Source organism: Oratosquilla oratoria, chromosome 29 (assembly GCF_046742065.1).
Source record: "Oratosquilla oratoria isolate Oo_2021 chromosome 29, ASM4674206v1, whole genome shotgun sequence".
Classification (NCBI taxonomy): domain Eukaryota; kingdom Metazoa; phylum Arthropoda; class Malacostraca; order Stomatopoda; family Squillidae; genus Oratosquilla; species Oratosquilla oratoria.
In genome coordinates, this window is record NC_134805.1 from 26,961,231 (window position 1) to 26,981,224 (window position 19,994).

General features: G+C 54.8%; 1 protein-coding gene across 4 annotated transcripts in view; it reads right to left on the minus strand.

Annotated features, from left to right (window-relative positions):
- Positions 1-383: 383 nt before the first annotated feature.
- Positions 384-19,994, minus strand: part of peb (zinc finger protein pebbled) — a 175,169-nt gene continuing 155,558 nt past the window's right edge. For 2 of the 4 annotated variants that reach the window (XM_076211993.1, XM_076211992.1), the window contains exons 2-4: positions 13,747-14,156; positions 3,692-8,848; positions 385-2,890 (exon numbers count right to left, since the gene is read on the minus strand). In XM_076211993.1, coding sequence (XP_076068108.1) covers positions 2,180-2,890; positions 3,692-8,848; positions 13,747-14,145 — 6,267 coding nt within the window. In that variant the 5' untranslated portion in view covers positions 14,146-14,156 and the 3' untranslated portion in view covers positions 385-2,179. Of the gene's footprint in view, positions 2,891-3,691; positions 8,849-13,746; positions 14,157-19,994 lie in introns of all 4 variants that reach the window. The other 2 variants (XM_076211991.1, XM_076211990.1) reach the window with 2 other exon arrangements.

The window sequence follows — 19,994 nt, forward strand, 5'->3', positions numbered from 1 at the left end:
AGGGGAAGATACTCCTGAAGGTGGGATCTACGAAGTCGCAGTCCAGTTCGTGAACCTATGACAGTTCCATCTTCTGAAGGAGGAGAAGGTCCAATGGGGAGTTGGGAGGGAGGGTGAGAGGGAGAAAGGAAGGGGTTCCCCCCACACTGGGGGATGGGGGGGGGGATCCGGACGCCTTATCCAGCCTTCACCCGAATAACGCCGGTAGTAGTCGTAGTAATAATAGTAGTACATCTAGTAGGAACGCAATCACTTGGATCTAAACACACAAAAGTCTGCGCATGCGTTCACATATAACGCACGCGCACACATGGACAAACATGTACTCTTGTTTTTATATTATATATATATATATATATATATATATATATATATATATATATATATATATATATATATGTACCCAACACGTGCACGCTGCTTGAAAAGAAGTCAACCGGGCAGCATTCTCGAGTTCTCGAGACGGACATCCATTATTAGTAGAACAACGACGGAAATACGCTTTGGCCTCTAGCCGTATTTAGTTGATATGAAAGAAAAAGAAAAAACAACAAAGAGGAAAAAAAAATGAAATTCGAAATCATTAGTCTTGGTCTGCGGGGGTCCCCCAGAACATGCAACCCCCCCTCCCCCTCACCCTTCCCCTCCATCCAAAGAGTCGAGGCATCTTGGGAGGAACTCGCGGGCACTGGCACTGGGATCTAGCATAGGAAAGGGGCCACTCAAGGTGCACCTTAGGATGTAGGCACTGGGTAAGGTGGTAGTTGTAGTATCAAACCTACTACTTTCCTGAACTACCGACGGTTCTCGGGTCTAGTGTGTTCAGACAGAGTCTGTGTCTCGAATAAAAGCCACCGTGACGCCTGACGAAAAAATAGGTCAACAAGTATGACGTCAGCGAAAGCATCAGTGACGAGGAAGAAGAAGAAACAAACCCGCATCTCGAAGCAGGCGACTTCGTAGTTTCGAGTGGGACTTTGCTCAAGGCCGAGGCATGGACGGACGGGCGCGACACTTGGGGGAGGGCGAGCTCGTGAAGGTTAACTGAAGAACTGCTTGAGCTAGACTGCTGGAGGGAGTGGGAGTGAGGGTGAGGGTGAATGTAGGTGGAGTGGAACAACAATAAGACTTCGATCAAATACTAATTCATTTCTTTTTCACTCCTTCAGGATGCGAAGGATGGTTGCAGAAGGCGCCTGGGAGACGGCGTAGAGGGAGGAGGGGCGTTTTCCCTACGTAGAGGTAGGGACGGTGCCTTTGGCGACAGGATACCTCCAGTTCTCGCTGTACTCGGCGCTTCTTGACCTCCGGACATTTGAACCAAATTGTGATCCGAGATTGGCAACTCAGAAGAGGAAAGTGGGTGTATTGTGGGGGGTGGGGGGAGGTGCGCCTGATGAAAATGGAGGGGTGGGGGTGGGGGGGCCTCGAGGGACGACGAACAGCAAAAGAGGACAACCCGCGGAACGATGGCGCAGGTACGTACGGCGCAGTAACACAACGTAAAAAAAAAAAAAGGAAAGACAACGGAATGTCAGAAAACAAATAACAAATAACAACTCAAATCTTTCTTCGGGGGTCATCACAGACAAATTAAAGACGCATAACTATACACATGTATACCTATATATATATATTCATAAATATATACTTCAATAATTATAATAATAATAATAATAAGAGGAGGAATGATAATGGTAATGACAAAGAACTGCCGAGATAATGGTTGGTATGTACAGTGTATAATTAATGGGGTCGACAGCAGAGGTCACCCTTGAGGGATGACGACCCCGCCCATGTCATAGTCGAAGGCAAATTGTGAATGCGTATTACACAGAGAAACTAACACAAAAACGAGTCGACAAATCAACAACATAAAAAAAATATATCTACCAGCTAATCATCTACCAAGATTGCACAAACACACGCGCACGCGCGCTCGCTCGGCATTCTGCCGAGTACACGTGACCTCGTCAGGAGGCTGCTGCTGTTGTAGGGAGGTCTTTCTCCTCCACCCTCCTCCCGCGACGCCCTCCTCTCTCGGAGTCCCTCTGCAGGAGAGCTACAAGGGCTTATTTGTGAGTCGAACAGCCCCAAGAGACTCCGACAGAGGTGCTTAGGTCTCTTGCTTTTGTCAGACTCCTTCCTTCCCCTTCTCCTCCGCCTCCATTGGAGAAGCTCACCGGACACCCAGGAGCTTGGCTGCATCGTCAGCAGAGGAGTTGGAGGCCAGGAGCTGGTCCACGTCGGCCTTGCGCATGCCCAACAGGTTCGAGATGAAGTCGTTCGAGGGGGTGCCCTCGTCCTTGCCTGACTGTGGCGGAAGAGGAGGAGCCGCGGATGTGGCAGACTTCGATGACGTCTGCGTCGGCGTCGTAGAGGACGACGACGACGAAGGCTTGGCAACTTCTTTACTCTTCTCTTCCTCGTCTTCGTCTTTCACTTCGGAAACTTCCTTCTCGTCTTCCTCAACCTCCTCCTCCTCCTCCTCTTCTCTCTCTTCTTCCTGTTCACCAGAATCCACTGCCTTCTCCTCCTCCTCCTCCTCCTCCTCCTCCTCCTCTTCCAGGCAGATTTCTTTCGGGTCCTCGCTGGAGGCGGCGTCGGTGGTGGTGGTGGGCGAAGCTGGCGAGATCTTAGGGTCTGCCTCGCCGACATCACCGGACGCTCCCCCTGCGGAGGAAGGAGAGTTGGTGGTGGAGACCTTAAGAGTACTGGTGGTAGTGGTGGTGGTGGTAATGGTAGTGGTGGTGGTTTCCCCTGCGGAGGAGAGGAGGGGCCCCGAGGGTGAGGGCGTGGGTGTGGGCGTTGTGATGCTGTGTTGGCTGGACACGTGCTGCTTCAGCTCGGCGATGCTCCAGCAGCGACGGAGACAGAACATGCACATCACCTGCAGGAGGGAAGAGGCAGACCGTGAATGGGGGGGCTGATGTTGCACGGGGGGAGGTTTGAACTTTGAATGGGGGAGTGAAGAGGAGGGGGGAGGTGGAGGATGGAGGAAGAGGGAAGAGTGGTTTGAGGATGGGGACTTAGTGTTCTGGATGAAAATAAGGATGAGGGTAGATTCGAGAAGGGTGACGGGAGGTATGGAATAGGAAAGGAGAAAAGGGTGACAGAGAAGACAGGTTAGGGTGAGTGTGAAGGCAGGTAGCGGGGTTAGGGTGAGTGGGAAGGGAGCTATATTCACATTCTAAATACACAAAGGTGCTCGGACCAGTGCCAGGGTGCATACGTCTCACTGCGCATGCGTGAACAAATGGGCGTGGAAGCTACTTCACTAAGGCTGTTAAGTGTATACATGTGTGTGCCATTGAGTGGACCGTCTTTGTGTTGGTGGCGCAATGCATAGCGTGCGTGCTCGTAGTCTAGTCCTCTCCGTGACCTTATTTGAGAGACTTGGCAACAAAGGTTTTGTTTACATGCAAAATACTATGTGAATGGACTTAGCACATGTTAACCCAGGCTATATTCATAGCATCCCATTCAAACTCTCTCCATGTTGCCAAATCACCAACCCAAAAGTCACTCAAAATATCAAGCAGCAAGGCCTGGCTATGTAAACAGTGATGCCACGTTTCGTGAACCCTTCCCCTTAAGTGTATCATTGGTGGCGACTGTACCCCTAAAAGACGTGTGCACCCGAGGGTCTAGTGCCGAGGCTGAACGAGAGATAGGATGGGTCGGATCCTACCTGGATTACCTGAGTGTCAGACGGCACTGCTATGCCGCCGGCGGAGGCCGTGCCGGCACCGGTCGTCGTGGTAGAGTCCGTGAGAAGAACCAGCTCGTTGTTGTTGTTGTTGTTGTTGCTACTGACGGCGGCCGTATGGCGACGGGCGTGATGGGACACATAGTGGTCCGGGTGAGCCTCAGCCAGATGGTCGAGGGCGGCCTCCCGTGAGGCGAGGCGGGCCTCACAGAGGTGGCACCGGAAGGGTCGGCCGTCGTCCTTTGTGATGGTCGTATCGCAAGCCTTCTCGTGCTTGAACATCTCGTGCTTCCGGAGGCTCTCGATGCTCGTGAAGGCGGCGCCCGGACACCGCTGGCACCTGAAGGGGCGGTCGCCGCAGAGCGTGTGTGGCGAGTCCGGGTGTTTGCGGAGGAGGTGTCTGTCGCAGTTGGACTTCGTGGTGAAGGGGAAATGGCACACAGGGCACAGGTAGGGTTTTTGCCCCGTGTGGGTCCGGATGTGGCGGACGAGGGAACTCGACCACGGGAACTTGCGCTGGCAGAAGGGGCACTTCTGCTTCTGCGGCGCCGACGAATACGCGCTCTTCTTCTCCTCTGATGAAGAGTTCCCCTCGTCCGTCGACGCACGCTCGTCTTCGCCTTCCTCTCCATCCACGACGCCTCCTCCTGCGCCCCCGTCATCGCGGAAGAACGGGAAACTTTGCCGGGACGCCGTCGTCAGGAGACGCTGTACGCTGGCCAAGTCTGCACTTGGCTCCTCCGCCGGCGGTGGTGGTGGATGTTGCGCACCCCGGGACGACAAGGACGTGGATTCGGTCATCTCTTCGTCGTCCTCGTCCTCACCTTCGTCGGCGTCGTCATCGATGACCAGTTCTCCGTCTTCCTCCTGTGACGCGTCCCCTCCTCTACCGCTTCTTCCTCCTTCTCGCTGCTGCTGCTTCTGCTGCTCTTCCTCCTCCTCTTCTTCTTCCTGCCGCCGTTGCTGCTCTTCTTCCTCTTCCTCTTCCTCCTCCTCCACCTCCTCCCGCTTGACCTCGCCCAAGCGCCGCAGCTGCGCGCGGACGGCCTGCGACAGCGCCTCCGAAGATTCGAGAGCTGCCGCAGCTGCGGCTACCGCAGAGGCGGAGGGCGCGCTCGAAGTAGTTCTGACGGCGACGGAAGAGGGAGAGGAAGAGGTGGCGAAGATGTTATTTTCCCTACTGGAGCTCGACGCTTTCACATCGAGAGCGAGGGCCAAGGTAGAGGGCGGGATGGCGAGACCGGCGCCGAGGCTGCTGGTGGTGGTGATGGTGCTGGCACCAGAGGCTAGTGCTCCTGCGGACACGGCTGCCGCAGTTGCGGCGACTGCTGCTGCTGCTGCGGCGGCGGCCGGTCTGGGCCGGTGGTGATGCCACACGTCAGGGTGCTGCTGCTTCATGTGGCGCTCCATGTTGGACCTGAGGGTGAAGCCCTTGTCACAGAGGTCGCAGCGCCAGGGGCGCTCCGTCCGGTACCGCCGCTGCTTTGGCTTCTTCACCAGCACGGAGTTCCGCATCGTGAAGCGGAGGATATCGTCCTTGGCCGCAGCGGCGGCGGCTGCTGCTGCGACTGCGGCAGTGTCGGAGGAGGACGAGGACGAAGAGGTAGTAGAGGAAGAAGAGATGATACTGCTGCTGCTGCTGATAGCCGAGGCGGCGGTGGTGATGGCAATGATATCGCTCGGGTGGTGTGCGGAGACAGCAACCGAGGAGGAGGTTACTCCCGAGGCCGGGCTGGCGGCGGCGGGCCGCGGCACTCGGAGCTGGTCGTGCTGGGCGGCCGCCATGGCCAGGGCCGCAAGCGGGAAGGAACCGTGGGCCAACGCCGCTGCCGCAGGGGAGAGCAACCCGCCTCCGGAGGTCAGCTGCAGCCCGCGCTTGAGCTCCTGCTGGTACTCGTCCAGGTAGGAGGAGGCGTTGTCGAAGTTCCCCGTTACGGGGGCCAGCGGCGGCGGCCCGAAGGGCGGTGGTAGTAGGAAGGGGTACTGGCGTCCCTGCTGCGTCTGCAGGAACTGCTGGTTATAGATCAGCGGAGAAGGCGGTGGGTACATGGCCGCCAGAGGGAAGGGCGGCTTGGGCACCTTTAGGAGGTCTGTCGTCACTGTCGTTGTCGTCGATGTCGAATTCGACTCGGGTGAAGAGGAGGAAGATGAGGAGGAAGAGGGGGAGGGGGAGGAGCAGTTCATCGTGACGGCCGTCAGCGTTGGACGCGAGGCTCTTCCCCCGCCCTCCGTCGTCACCTCCTCCTCCTCCTCCTTCCAGGATCCCCTGCGCCCCTCCCGCCGGGGCTTCGTCAGGTCCTGAGGTTGATCTGTCCCGAGGAAGGAGGAAGGGTCTTTCCCTTGTACGAGGTCAGCGGCACTCAACACGTCCACCTTCTGTTCCTGCTCCTCCAGTTCCTTCACCTCATCCTCGTCATTCAGCTCCTCCTTGACACCGTCTCCTCCCTCTCGCCGAGAAGAGCTCATGCTGAGGTCGAGGGGCGCGTCCTCCGTGTCGGCCTGGTGGGGGTCCACCTCCTCCAGGAGACGGGGCGTGAGGGCGGGGGCGAGGGCCGCTGGAGTGCAGGGCGTGACGCAGGAGGATCTCGCTGGGGAAACGAAGGGTGGGGGCACAACCAGGGACGGGGCACAGCTCACCAGTTTGTGGGCGATGAGGCTCTGCTGGAGTTGGTGCTGCTGCGCATGCTGCTGCGTCGCGAGGGACGGTACTGGCAAGCGAGAGATGCTCAGGAGCGACTCGACGGAGGAAAGGTCGTGCGTTTCCTCCCGGAGGGCCTGGGCCGCCGCTGCAGCGGCTGCGGCCGCGGCCGAGGACACAACGAACCGCTCGACGAGGGCATCGAGGGCGGCTCCGCCGCTGGCCGCCTCCGGGTGCTGTTGGACGGCGTGTCGAAGGGCCTCGTTGTGCGAGGCGAAGGGGCTCCGGCACAACCGGCAACGGTACGGCTTGCTGAGGCTGCCCTCCGGGTGCGAGGATCGCATGTGGTCGCGGAGGACCGAGCGTGCCTTGCAGTCGATGTTGCAGATCCTGCAGACGGTGTCGAGGGCGACCCGGTCGGCGGCCGTCGAGTCCTCCTGCTGGTTGTACGTCATGTGGAGTTTGACCTCGTCCCGCGTCTGCTTTCCGTGGATGTTTTTGATGTGGCGCTCGCAGTTGGCCTTGGTCGTGAAGGCCAAGCTGCAGAGGAGGCACTCGAAGGGCGTGTCGCCCTTATGGCTCTTCATGTGCTCCTTGAGGGTGTTCTTGTCGTTGCTGTAGAAGGAGCACAGGTTGCACCGATAGGGCGGCGCGACCATGTGCACCATGTTGTGCGACTTGAGCTTCCGCAGGTTGGCGAAGACGTCGGCGCACAGGCGGCACGGGTACTGCCCGTTCAGCTTCATCTCGCGGTAGTCCCGCGTGAACTGGTCCTCGTGCGAGAGGACATCGAGGCCGCCTGACGCCGCTGGGGGGACGCCGCCACCAACACCTGCCTGATCCAGTGACGGGTGGTGGCTTTGCTGGACTTGATGGCCCGTCCCTGCGGACGATGCCGGGGCTGCCGCGGCAGCTGCGGCTGCTGCGGCCGCAGCCGCGAGCGCTGGATCCGTGTGACCCGTAGTCGGGTGCTCAGGCGATGCCTGGGCGGAGTCGGCAGGTGCGGGGGAGTGGTGCCCTCCCTCGCCCGCCGCCGTCGCCACCGGCAGGAGAGGCGACCGCAGCGCCCGTAGACCTCCGCCAATGACATCAAGGATGGACGCGGTGGTTAGGTCCTTCGAGGTGGATACGGACGCGGAGGCCGCAGCCGCAGCCACGGCGGCAGCTGCGGCGGCCGGATAGGCGAGATCGCGGGAGACGCGGACCTTGTTGTGCAGGTCGAGTAGGGCCAAGAAGTTCTCCTTCTGCGGTTCTGAGCCGGCGTCCTCGCTCAGGTGGCGCCGGTGGTGCCGCGCCAGTTCGCCGAGCGTGGGGAACGTCAGGTCGCAGCGGTGGCACTTACGCGGGCCGGAGGTGTGGTCCCGCACGTGGAGGAGCCAGGACTCGCTGCACGGGAACGTCGTCAGGCACACCTGGCACTTGTGAACCCCTACGCCCTCTCCACCTACGCCTGGGACGCCACCCCCAACTCCTCCTCCGGGGCCTCCGTCATCCGCCTCCTGTCTTAGTCTCGTCTGCTCGCAGAACTCCTTGGCGATGAGGGGGAACTTGGGGCTGGAGAAGTCTGTCTGGGCGAGGTCCAGCTTCGGGGGCGAGGTGGGCCGCCCGTGCATCATAGTGTTGTGGAGGTTGAGTGCTCTGTGGTTCTTGAATGCCACCTGGCACTGGTCGCAGATCACCTCATGCTCTGGATGCTTCTCCTCCAGGTGGCGCTCAAGAGCGTGGCGACTGGGCTGCTCCTGCCCACACCGAGGGCACTGCACGTCGTCCTCGTCTCCTTCGCCTTCGTCGAATTCGTCGTCGTCGTCTTCGTCGCTCAGCCGCGTTCTCTTGCTCGCAGACTCGCAGCTCTCGTGGCGTCGCTTCGAGGACGAGGTGTGGGTGGTGGTGCCTCCGCCAAGGAGAACCCCAGTGGCTGCCACAGGGCTGCTGGCACCGCTGCCGCCCTCGGAAAGGTCACTCTCCCCAGAATCCGAGGTCGAACCGCCTCCACCGCCTCCTCTTCCGCCACCACCACCACCTCCGACACCGCCTCTTTCTCCTCCACCTGCTCCACCGCCGTTCCTGAGGTGGCCTCGGATGTGCCTGTGCATGTTGCCGTTAGTGGTGAAGTGGGTGCCGCAGATGTGGCACCGGAAGGGCCTCTCGCCCGAGTGGACCAACATGTGGCGGTCCAAGGAGGAGTTGCTGCACAGCTGCTTGTTGCAGATGCCACAGCAGTAAGTCTTCGTCCCCGAGTCCGACTCTATGACGTGGTTGTGTGTCCGGATGTGTCGCGTGAACTCGTGCTGCTCTGGAAGCTCCGTCTGGCACACCGGGCACGTGAACCTCGAGGACGAGGAGGACCTCGAGGGTGACCTCGAGGAGGCTGCAGCTACAACAGGCGCCCCGGGCAGGACCAGGTCTCCTCCTCCTCCTCCTCCACCGCCTGGGAGGTGGTGATGGTGATGGGGCGTTCTGTCTGATAGGTCGTTGCCGCAACCATCGATCTCACACTCGCTCTGGTAAAGAAGAAGAAACACAGTTAACAACAACAAGTTGTGCCACAGGTTCGAATCCCATTTTCTTTCAACCGCAGGCCACCCCCCCCCAACTCCCAACCTATCACCATTCCTTCCCCCCAACCTCACCCTTTCCCTTCCTCCCTTCTCCATCCTACATACTTCCCCCTCTCCCCATCCTTCTCATCCTCTTCCTCCTCGTTCCTTTCCACGTCTTCCTCTCCTCCTCCTACTTCCTCTTCCTCCACCTTTCCCACGTCCAACCTCCTTGCTGTTCTTCCTCCCTCCTCCTCCTCCTCCTCATTGCGGCGCGGCGCAGGGCCCTTCGCGGAAGCCGCAGGCATCGTTAACCTGTGACCCTGGCTACCGCATGCGGCAGACGGCCGGCGTGACCAGCACAGACCCCCCCTTTCCCCCCAATATCCACCAATAACCCCATCCCCCCAGTGAAACACATGCACCTCCCCTTTCCCCCCCCTTCCACACATTCTTACTCCACTCCCCCCACCGCCACTGAACTCCATCAAAGCTTTCCCCCCCAGCATTTCCCCCCAACATGTTTCCCTCACCATGACCCCTCCCTTCTATTACCCCCCACCCTGCTTCTCTCCAGGAACTTTCTTGCTAATGTCTAACCCTTCTCCTTCCCCTCCTTCTCCCCCCTCCCCCCTCTCCTCCCACTCCCAACTCCTCTTCCTCTTAGCTCTGTTGCAGAACAGTTCCTGGTAGAAAGGGTGAAGAAGGAGGGAAAGAGGGAGTAGAGGTAGGTAGGGAGGGAGGGAAAGAGAGTGGAGGAGGTAAGAGGGTTGGGGTAAGGGGAGGGAGGTTAGAGTGAAGGAAGGAAAGAAAGGGAGTAAGGGAAGGAAGGAAAGAAAGGGAGTAAGGGAGGGAAGGAAATGGAGGGAGAGAGGAAGAAGGGAACTCAGAGGAGGGAATGAAGTGGAAGAGGGAGGAAAGAAAGTGGAGTTGGTACAAAGGGAGGTGGAGGCGTTGGAGGAGATTGGAGTGAAAGGTTCGTTCACCTCTTATGGAGGGAAGAGGAGGAGGAGAGGGGTACCGTGCCACCCCCCACACGTGAACGAAATCGCCTGGAGGTAGCCAGAATAAAGAATACCTCTCGTTCTCCCCGCACATTAGGCTAATGGGCGACGGAGGTGGGCAAATACACAAGATGGGAAGGCGGACATTCACGGAAGTGGAGCGTGGGCTGGCGACGAGGAGGAAAAGCGAGAGCAAGAAGAAAGCGAAGAAAAAAGAAAGAGGAAAAGATAGGTGGTGGTTGTGGGCAGGTGGTTGTGGGGAGGTGGTGGTTGTGGGGAGGTGGTGGTTGTGGGCAGCTGGTGGTTGTGGGCAGGTGGTGGTGGCAATTGTGGGCAGATGGTGATGGTAGTTGTGGGCAGGTGGTGGTTGTGGGCAGATGGTGGTGGTAATTGTGGGCAGATGGTGGTGGTAATTGTGGGCAGATGGTGGTGGTAATTGTGGGCAGATGGTGGTGGTAGTTGTGGGCAGATGGTGGTGGTAGTTGTGGGCAGACGGTGGTGGTGATAGTGATGGATGTGGGCAGTGATGGTGGCGATACCGCCGCAGCTGCAAGTGCCGCGGCACCTGGCGGCGGCGGCGGCGGTGGCGACAAAGCCAACCACCGCCGAGACCACTTCCTTTGGACTCGGGCCTTCCTTCTCCGGTCGCCTCCTCCTCCTCCGCCTTCCTCTTCCTCCTTCTCCTTCTCCCGACTTCAAGTCGTTCTGGCGGCGCCAGCGGCGGCACCATGAGCAGTACCCGTCCCCTCCTGGCGCCAGCGAACGAGGACGAGGGAGGAAGAGGAAGAGGAGGAAGAGGCGGCCAAGTTAGAGGTGAAGGGGGATGCCGAGGAGGATGAGGACCAGGATCAGGAAGATGAGTGGGAGGACAAGGGGAGGGGGGAAGACGTTGTGGGAGGAAGTCAGGGTGTGGAGGGAGGTAGGGTGTGGGAGGAGGCAGGGTTTGGGGGAAGGCAAGGTGTGGGGGGAGGCAGGGTGTGGGAGGAGGCAGGGTTTGGGGGAAGGCAGGGTGTGGGGGGGAGGCAGGGTGTGGGGGGGAGGCAGGGTGTGGGGGAGGGAGGGAGTCAAGGGAAGGAGGAAAAGGAGATGAGGGGAAGGGGAGGAGGGATGACGAGGGAGGAGGGGGAGAAGAAGAGAAGGGGGAAGACGGGGGAGGAGGAAAAAGAGGAAGAGCAAAATAAACAGGAAGAAAAAGATGAGGATTAGGAAGGAGGAGGAGCAGGAGGGAGAAGAGGAGGAGGAGGAAGGGAAGGAGAAGGAGGAAGTGGAGGAGGCTAAAACAAAATGCAAGTCCTATGGATCACATGACCGGCCACACTCAAGTTGGCACTCAAACCCTAATGCTGGCGCCGCCAGAACGTGACCCTTCAAGCGAGAAGCCCCCCTCCCCCTTCCCCACGCCTCCGTCCTTAGTCTCCTGATGGAGGTGGTCATGGATGCAAAACCTCCAGGAAGTCCCAAAGAACCTCCAGGAAGTCACAAAGAACCTCCAGGAAGTCACAAAGAACCTCCAGGAAGTCACAAAGAACCTCCAGGAAGTCACAAAGAACCTCCAGGAAGTCACAAAGAACCTCCAGGAAGTCACAAAGAACCTCCAGGAAGTCACAAAGAACCTCCAGGAAGTCACAAAGAACCTCCAGGAAGTCACAAAGAACCTCCAGGAAGTCACAAAGAACCTCCAGGAAGTCACAAAGAACCTCCAGGAAGTCACAAAGAACCTCCAGGAAGTCACAAAGAACCTCCAGGAAGTCACAAAGAACCTCCAGGAAGTCACAAAGAACCTCCAGGAAGTCACAAAGAACCTCCAGGAAGTCACAAAGAACCTCCAGGAAGTCACAAAGAACCTCCAGGAAGTCACAAAGAACCTCCAGGAAGTCACAAAGAACCTCCAGGAAGTCACAAAGAACCTCCAGGAAGTCCCATAGAACCTCTAGACGTCTTGATTAAGTTCTTGACAGAGAAATGCCCGAAGAAAGCTTCTGGCGACAGAGCGGCTTTGGCAGTGAGGCTTAGTGCAAGAAGACTTCTGGACAGCCAGCCAAAGAAAGAAGAACAGCGAGAACAAGAACAACTACTGCAACAACAAAGGTCGTTATTATTTTACAGCAATAACGGAGTTGGCAATATCACTATAAAAAAAAGTGTTGACTTTAAATGCACACAATCACCCGGGAAGTTACCGAACCGCCACATTCTTCCAAGAACCACCGAACCGCTGAGCGCCCAGTGTGTGTGACGTCATAGGAACCCCCCCTCCCGCAAAAGGGCGAACCGAACGGGGCGGGAACCGCGAACCAGGAGAACCGCCCAGCAACGTAACCGAGACCAGAATTGTTCTTTCCTTTCCAACCTCCTCCTCCTCCTCCTCCTCCTCCTCCTCCTCCTCCCTTCTCCTTCACCGCCACTAAAGCCCCGCGGGACGCCTAGAGGACCTATCTCCTCCTCCTCCTCCTCTTCTTCCTCTTCCACCACCTCTCACTTCACAACTTCCCATCCTCCTCTTCCTTTACCTTCTCCACTCTCTCTTTATCTCGTCCTTCATTACCTCCCCCATCCTCCCTAACCAACGCCCCCACTCCCACCAACACCCCTTCCTTTTCACCTCTTCTTCCCAAGAGCTCCCCTGACACCAAAGCCCCTCCCCCCCCTCTCCAGGAGACACACGAGGATCGGATAATCCATCACCCATTCAGAATCCATTGCTGAAAGAAGGCCTCTCCAAACCTCTTCCATGTATAGAGTGCTGGGGAAGAGTTGCTACATCGGGGAGGGGGGTAGGGTGGTTTGAGGGGGCACGTCAGGGTGAGGGCTCCCGAGGGGCGGAGCCAGCGGGTCTTTGGGCAAAAAAGTCCAGTGGGCAACCACGAGAGGGCGTCACCGCCACGCCCTTAGCTCCTCCTCGGCGGGGGCGGGCGGGTGGTGGAGGAGCGGCGTCTAGGGAGGTCTGCGTCCCTGCCGAAGGAGGGGAGTGGGAAAGGCAAGAGGGGAGGACGGGCAAGACAAGGCCTCGATCTGACGTTCAGAATAAATTTCACTTCCATTCTCTTCCCCCCACCCTCCCTCCCCAGGGGAGGAAGGGGAGGTGGTTCTCTAGATCAGGGGCACTCCCAGGTCACAGGGGTGTTCACAAGCTTGAGGGCACTAGGGAGGTGTTCACAATATCGTCAACAATAAAGCGTTCAATTCTAGGGGCTTCTGGTAAGCACTGTTTCGGTGCCACTGTGGGAGTTGGCATTATCTATCAGTGCCACAAGATCAAGGGTGACACAAGGGCACAAGGAGTTTCAAGGATGACACTGGAGTGCGTATATATAACAGAGACTCCGCTCGTACACACGACCCTCCGAAACAAGACAAATCTGGTGCGCGCGCGCGCAAGTGGAATGTCTTACCGTGCGCGTGCGTGTTTCCCTGCCTCCTTCGGCCGGAGCCGACTCGGCGTGTGTTGTGACAGCGGGCGCCCCTCCGCGACTGCAGCGCCCTGCACGCGACTGACCACCCTCCTCCCCCCCTCCCCCATCCACCCAGAGGGGCGGGATGGGTGGTGGCGGGGGAGGGGCAGAGGGAGTGGGAGGGGAGACGGGCAGAGTGGACAACTGGGCAGGAGAAGGAGGCGGAAAGTGGAGGGAGGAAGGAAAAGGAAGACGGGAGAGGAGGTAAAGGGCACACTGGGCAACAGGGCTGGGGCAAGGAGGAGATGAAGGAGGAGAGGAGATGGAAGGAAAGGAGAAAAATGAATTCTTGATGACTGAGAACCTGTCAAAGTCGGGGTGGAGGGGAGACTCTTACAGGAGGGAAGAAAGTGGTACGATTACTCGTCGACTTCGACTACATCTTCGTCAACGTTGAGAAACTCACCTCAAAGCGATGGACGCGAGCTGCCTTCCGTTTCCTGGCGCCCATGAGCGGTGGTGGCGGCTGAGACGTCGGCGGCGGCGGCGGGACGGTGGGCGGAGAAGGGGCGGAGCCCACCGCCGCCTCCTCACTGGCCGCCTCCGGGTGGAGGGAGGAGGCTGGAGAGGGCGGGGTTGACCCCAGGCCGGCGGCGATGGGTGAGGGGGAGGTGGTGGTGGTCAACCCACGTCCCGACAGCCTCTCCTCGTTCATCTCTTCTTCCTCCTCCTCCTCTTCCTCCTCTTCATCTTCCTCTTCCATCTCTTCCGGCCGCCTCGCAGGGGAGGCGTGGGGGGAAGGCGAGAGGGGGGTGGTGCCGGGAGGGACCGGGGTTACTGCAGGGGCGGGGGCGGTGGCGGCCATGACAGCGGAACCTGACGGGGCAGAGGGAAAATAAAAGACTTCAATTATAAGATATCAAGAAGAGGAGGAGGGAGGGGGCAAAGGAAAATTGGGGAGAAAGAGAAAGACCGGGAACAAGGGTGGGTGAGAGAGAGCGGGGAGGGAAGAGAGATAAGAGAGAAAGCGGGGAGGGGAAGAGAGAGAAGAGAGAGAGCGGGGAGGGGAAAAGAGAGAAGAGAGAGAGCGGGGAGGGGAAAAGAGAGAAGAGAGCGAGCGGGGAGGGGAAAAGAGAGAAGAGAGAGCGGGGAGGGGAAAAGAGAGAAGAGAGAGCGGGGAGGGGAAGAGAGAGCGGAGAGGGGAAGAGAGAGAACGGAGAGGGGAAGAGAGAAGAGAGGGAACGAAAGAGAGAGAGATGGAGCGAGTAAAAGAGGGAGCGAATGAGAAAGAGAGGGGGTGAGCGAATGAAAAAGAGAGAGCGAGTGAGAAAGAGAGGTGTGATAAAGAGAGCGAGTGAGAAAGTGTGAGAGAAACAGGAGGGAAACATGGTGAACTGGAAGAATGGGAAGGAAAATAGAGTCTGGAGGAAAAAGAGAAAAACGAGAGAGGAACTGAAAGGAAAGGAAAGGAAAGTGGGTAGAGTGATGAAGAAAAGAGAAAAGGGTCAAAATGAGAGTAAAGAGAAGAGAGAAGAGAATAATAGTGTAGCAGTCTAGTGGCCTGGTGGATCTCAAAGAAGAAACAAAGGGAAAGCACAACATCTTTAGTGAATGAGTGTGTGTGTGTGTGTGTGTGTGTGGGTGTGTGGGGGGGGGGGGGGGTTCGCGCGTGTGCTTTGCAGCTTTCTTGCCGATATAGCAAGTATTGCTTCCCGCCCGTGGTTGTCGAGTCTCTCTCGGGACGGTTACTTCTGCTCTCGACGTTGTCGCTTTGATGGGGCGACTGCTCTGAGGCTACATCTAGGCACTGGCCATCGTAATTACTGGGGAGGTTGTCCTCGTGAGCCATAACATCATTCCATCAAATAATAAGATGAATTGCATCAGGGGCTAAGTTGTGGTGATGATACTGATGGTCATGGGTTTTGTGAGTGGATGTGTGGCGGGTTGGTGTGTGAGGTGGTAGAGTGTGTCCTTTGAGAGTGTGATTTTAGTGTAGTGAGTTTGATGTGTGTTATATATAGTTAATTGTAGGGGGTTATGTTTGAGGGCTATGTCATGGTGTGCAGTCTGTGGATACTGGCTCACAGGGAAATACTGTGTCACTAGACTGTATACTCTAACGTTTTGGGTGTGGTCAGATTGTGCTGTGTGTGTGTGTCTGTGGCTATCTGTCTGGTGTACATTTGTTATCTGCTATGGTATATTGGGTGTGGTCTCTATATAACTCCTCTAATATAGTCGTGTGTTTGTGTGTGTGTGTGTGTGGTGTGTGAGTGTGTGTAGTAGTGTGTGTGTTGTGGTGTCGTGTGTGTGTGTGGTGTGTGTGTGTTGTGTTGTCGTGTGTGATTGTGTGTGTGTCTGTGCTGTCATGTGTACTGAGGGGTCTGTGTAATGTGTGTAGTAGTCTGTGGACGTAGTCTGTGTGGGTCGTGTGGGTCTGTGTGTCTGTGTGGTTATGTGTGGGTACTGTGTCATTGTGAGTGAATTTTGTTGTGCGTTATGTGTGTCTGGTGTATGTGTGGGTATGAGTGTCTGTGGTATGTGTGAGGGTATGTGTGTATGTGTATGTGTACGAGTGGGTATGTGTGTCATGTGTATGTCGTGGGTACTGTGTGTCTGTGTATGCTGTGGGTATGTATTCGTAATGTGTATGTTGGTTATGATGTGTACAGTGTATAGTGTGTGTCTGAGATGTTGTGTGTGTAGTGACTGGTATGTGGGTGCCTTCATGGGTGGACTGTATTGTGTGTGTATGTGTGTATAGTGTATGTGTGTGTTGTGTAAGTGTGCTGGTGTATGTGTGTGTATGTGTGTCATGTGGGTGATGTGTGTCTGTGTGTATTTGTGTGTGTGTGTGTATGTGTCTGTGTGTGTGTATGTGTGTATGTGTGATGTGGGTGTGTGTATGTGTGTGTATGTGTGTGTTGTATGTGTGTATGTGTAGGAGTGATGTGTGTCAGTGTGTGTATCGATGTGTATAGTGTATGTGTGTGTGTTGTGTGTGTGCTGTGTGTGTGTGTGGTCTGTCGTTTGTGTCTGTGTGTGTGTATAGGTCGTGTGTGTTCTGTGTGTGTGTATGTGTGTGTGTATGTGTGTGGTTGTGGTGTGTGTAATGTGTGTGTGTACTGGGGTGGTGTGGTATGTGTATGTCGTGTCTGTGTATGTCATGTATGTGTCTGTCTGTGGTGTACTCGTATGTGTGTGTACAGTGTGTGTCTGTGTGTAATGTATGTGTGGTACTGTGTGTAGTCACTGTATGTGTCTGTAGTGTGTGTACTGTGTGTGTGTGTGATGTGATGTGACGTCTCGAGTGTCGTGTGTGTGTGTAGTGTGCTGTATGTGTGTATGTCGTGTATGTGTGTGTGTGTGTGTGTGTTGTGAATTGTATGTGTGTGTGTATGTGTGTGAGTGTCTGTATGTGTGTGTGTGTGTGTTGTCTGTGTCTCTGTTGTGTATGTAGTGTAATGTGTGTGTACGAGTGTGTACTGCTGTGTCTGTGTGTATGTATGTGTGTGTGTCTGTGGTGAATGTCTGTGTGGGTTGTGACGTGTAGTGTGTGTGTAAGGTATGTGTGTCTGTCTGTGTGGGGTGTGTGTGTGTGTGTATGTGGTATGTGTCTGTGTGTCGTGGTGAGTGTGTGTGTAGTGAGGTATGTTCGTGTGTGTAGGTCGTGGTATGTATGTATGTCTGTGTGTGGGTGGGTGTGAGTGTGTGGCTGTGTATGTATTGTGTGTGTGTGGTACTGTATGTATGTATGTACATGTGCTGAGTGTGTGTGTGTGTGTATGCATGTATTTTATGTGCGTGTGTGTGTGTGTCTGTATGTATGTGTGTGTGTGTGTATGTCGTGTGATGTCTTGTGTGTGTGTGTGGTGTATGTGTGTATGTGTGTCCTGTATGTGTCAACCCTCCCCTCTGTGTGACTGTAGGTGTATTGGTGTGTGTGAGGTGATGTGTATGTGTATGTCGTGTCATGTGTGTATGTACTGTGTGGTATGTATGTGGTGTCATGTGTGTATGTGTGTGTGGTGTGTGTACGTTAGTGTTCATGTATGTGGTGTATGTGTGTATGTATGGTGTGTATGTATAGGTGTGTAATGTCTTGGTGTGTGTGTGTGTGTGTGTATGTATGTGTGCATGTGTGTGTGTATGTCTGTGTGTATGTATGTATCGTATGTGTGTATGCTGTATCTGTATGTGTGTATGTATGTGTGTATGCTGAGTGTCACTGTGTCTGTGTGTATGTGTGGTCATGTATGTGTGTATGTGTGTATCAGTATGGTGTTGTGTGGTGTGTATGTATGTATGTGTATGTGGGTGTACTGTCATCAGTGTGTGTGTGTGTGTGTACTGTGTGGTGTGTGTGTATCTATGTATGTGTGTCTGGTGTGGTCATGTATGTGTGTCTGTGTGTGTGTGGTATGTGTGTCTGGTATGTGTCTGGTCATTGTGAGTGTCGTGGAGTATGTGTGTGTGTGTGTCTGTGTAGTGTGGTGTGTGTGTGTGTGTGTGTGTTTGTGTGTGTGTGTATGTGGGTCTGTGTTTGTGTGTGTATGTGTGTGTGTGTGTGTCTGTGTGTGTGTGTGTATGAGTGTGTGTGTGTATGCAGTGTGTGTATTGGTGTGTATGTGTGTGTGCTATGTGGAGTGTGTCTGGTGTATGGTGTGTGTACTTTGTGTGGTGTGTCTGGTGGTGTGTGTCTGTGTGTGGTGTAGATGTGTGTGGTGTGTGTATGTGTGTGTGTGTGTCATGTGTGTGTTGTGGTGTATGTGTGAGTGTGTGTATGTGTGTGTGTGTGTATGGTGTGTGTGTCCAGTGTATGTGTGTGTGTGTGTCTGTGTGTGTGTGTTATGTGTGTGTGTGGTAAGTGTGTGTGGTGTGTCGTGGTGTGTGTGTCTGTGTGGGGTATGTGTGTGTGCTGTGTGTGTATGTGTAAGTTACTGTGTGTGTGTGGGATGTATGGTGATGTGTGTGAAGTGTATGTGTGTGTATGTGTGTGTGTCATGTGGTGTGTGTGTAGGTCTGTTGTGTGAGTGTGTATTGTGTGTGTGTGTGTATGTGTGGGTGTGTGGTGTATTGAGTGTGTGTGTGTGGTGGTGTGTGTGTATGTGTGATGTGTGTATGTGTGTGTGTGTGCTGGTCGTATGGGTGTGTGTGGTGTGTGTGTGTGTGTATGTGTGTGTGTGTATGTGTGTGTGTGTGTGTATGAGTGTGTGTGTGTGTGTGTGTGTGTACTGTATGTGTGTGTGTGTGTGTATGTGTGTACATGTGTGTATGTGTATTAGGGTGTGATGTGTGTGTGTGTTATGTGTGTGTGTCAGTGTGTGTGTGTCGTGTGTGTAGATATGTCGTATGTGTAGGTGTATCTGTGTCGTGTGTGTACTGTGTGTATGTGTCTGTAGTGTTTCTGTGTGTGTATGTGTGTGTCAGTGTGTGTATGTGTGTGTCGTGTGTGTATTGTCTGTGTGTGTGTGTATGGGTGTATGTTGTCTGTTGTGTGTGTCTGTGTGGTAGTCTGTGAGTGTGGTATGTGTATGAGTGTATGTGTGGAGTGTGTGTCTGTAGTGTCTGTGTGTGTGTATGTGTGTATGTGTGTGTGTACTGTGTGTATGTGTGTGTGTATGTGTGTCTGTGGTGTTGTGTATGTGTGTATGTGTGTGAGGTATGGTGTGTATGTGTGTGTGTATGTGTGTGTGTCTGTGTAGGTGTGTGTGTATGTGTCATGTGTGTGTGTCCTGTGTCTGTGTGTGCCTGTCAAAAACACAACCCACCGGTGTATGTGTGAGTGTATGAGTTTGTGTGTGTAGTATGGTGTCTGGTTGTGTGTGTATGTGTATATGTGTGTATCGTGTGGGTGTGTCATGTGTCTGTGTGTACTGTGTCGGTAGTGTGATTGTGTCATGCTGGGTATGACTGTCTGTGTCTGTGTGTATGGGTATTGTGTACTGTGTGTATGTTGTGTATGTGTTATGGGGTGTTAGTATGTGTGTATGGTTATGTGACAGTGTGTCTGTCGAGTATGTAATGTCTGGTGTGTGTGTGTCTGGGTGTGTCTGTTATGTGTATGTGTGTTTATGTGTATTTGTGTGTATGTGTATGTGTGTGTCATGTGTATGTGTGTGTCTGTGTATGTGTTTGTCTGTGTATGTGTGTGTCAGTGTATGTGTGTGTCTGTGTATGTGTGATGTGTATGGTGAGATGTATGTGTAAGTGTGTAAGTGTGTGTATGTGTACTGTGTGGTATGTGTCTGTGTCTGTGTGTATGTGTATGTGTAGGTGTCTGTGTATGTGGTTGAGTCGATGTCGTATGTGTGTGAGTGTGTGTATGTGTGTGTACTGTGTTCTGTGTGTGTATGTGTATGGTGTGTTGATGTGTATGTGTGTGTGTATGTGTATGTGTGTGTGGTCTGATGTCTGTGTGTACTGTGTGTGTATGTGTATGTGTGTGTATAGTGGAGTGTGTGTGTGTATGTGTAGTGTGTGTATGTGTACTTGTGTCTATATTTGTATGTGTGTGTACCAATCGTGTCTGTATAGTGTATGTGTGCTGTGTAGGTGTCTGTGTGTGTATGTGTAGGTGTCATGTGTGTCTGTGTGGTCTGTGTATGTGTGTGTATGAGTATGTGTAAGTCTGTCTAGTGTGTCTGTGTGTTTGTGATGTGTGTGTGTGTGTCTGTGTGAGTATATGTTATGTGTGGCTGAAGATGTGTG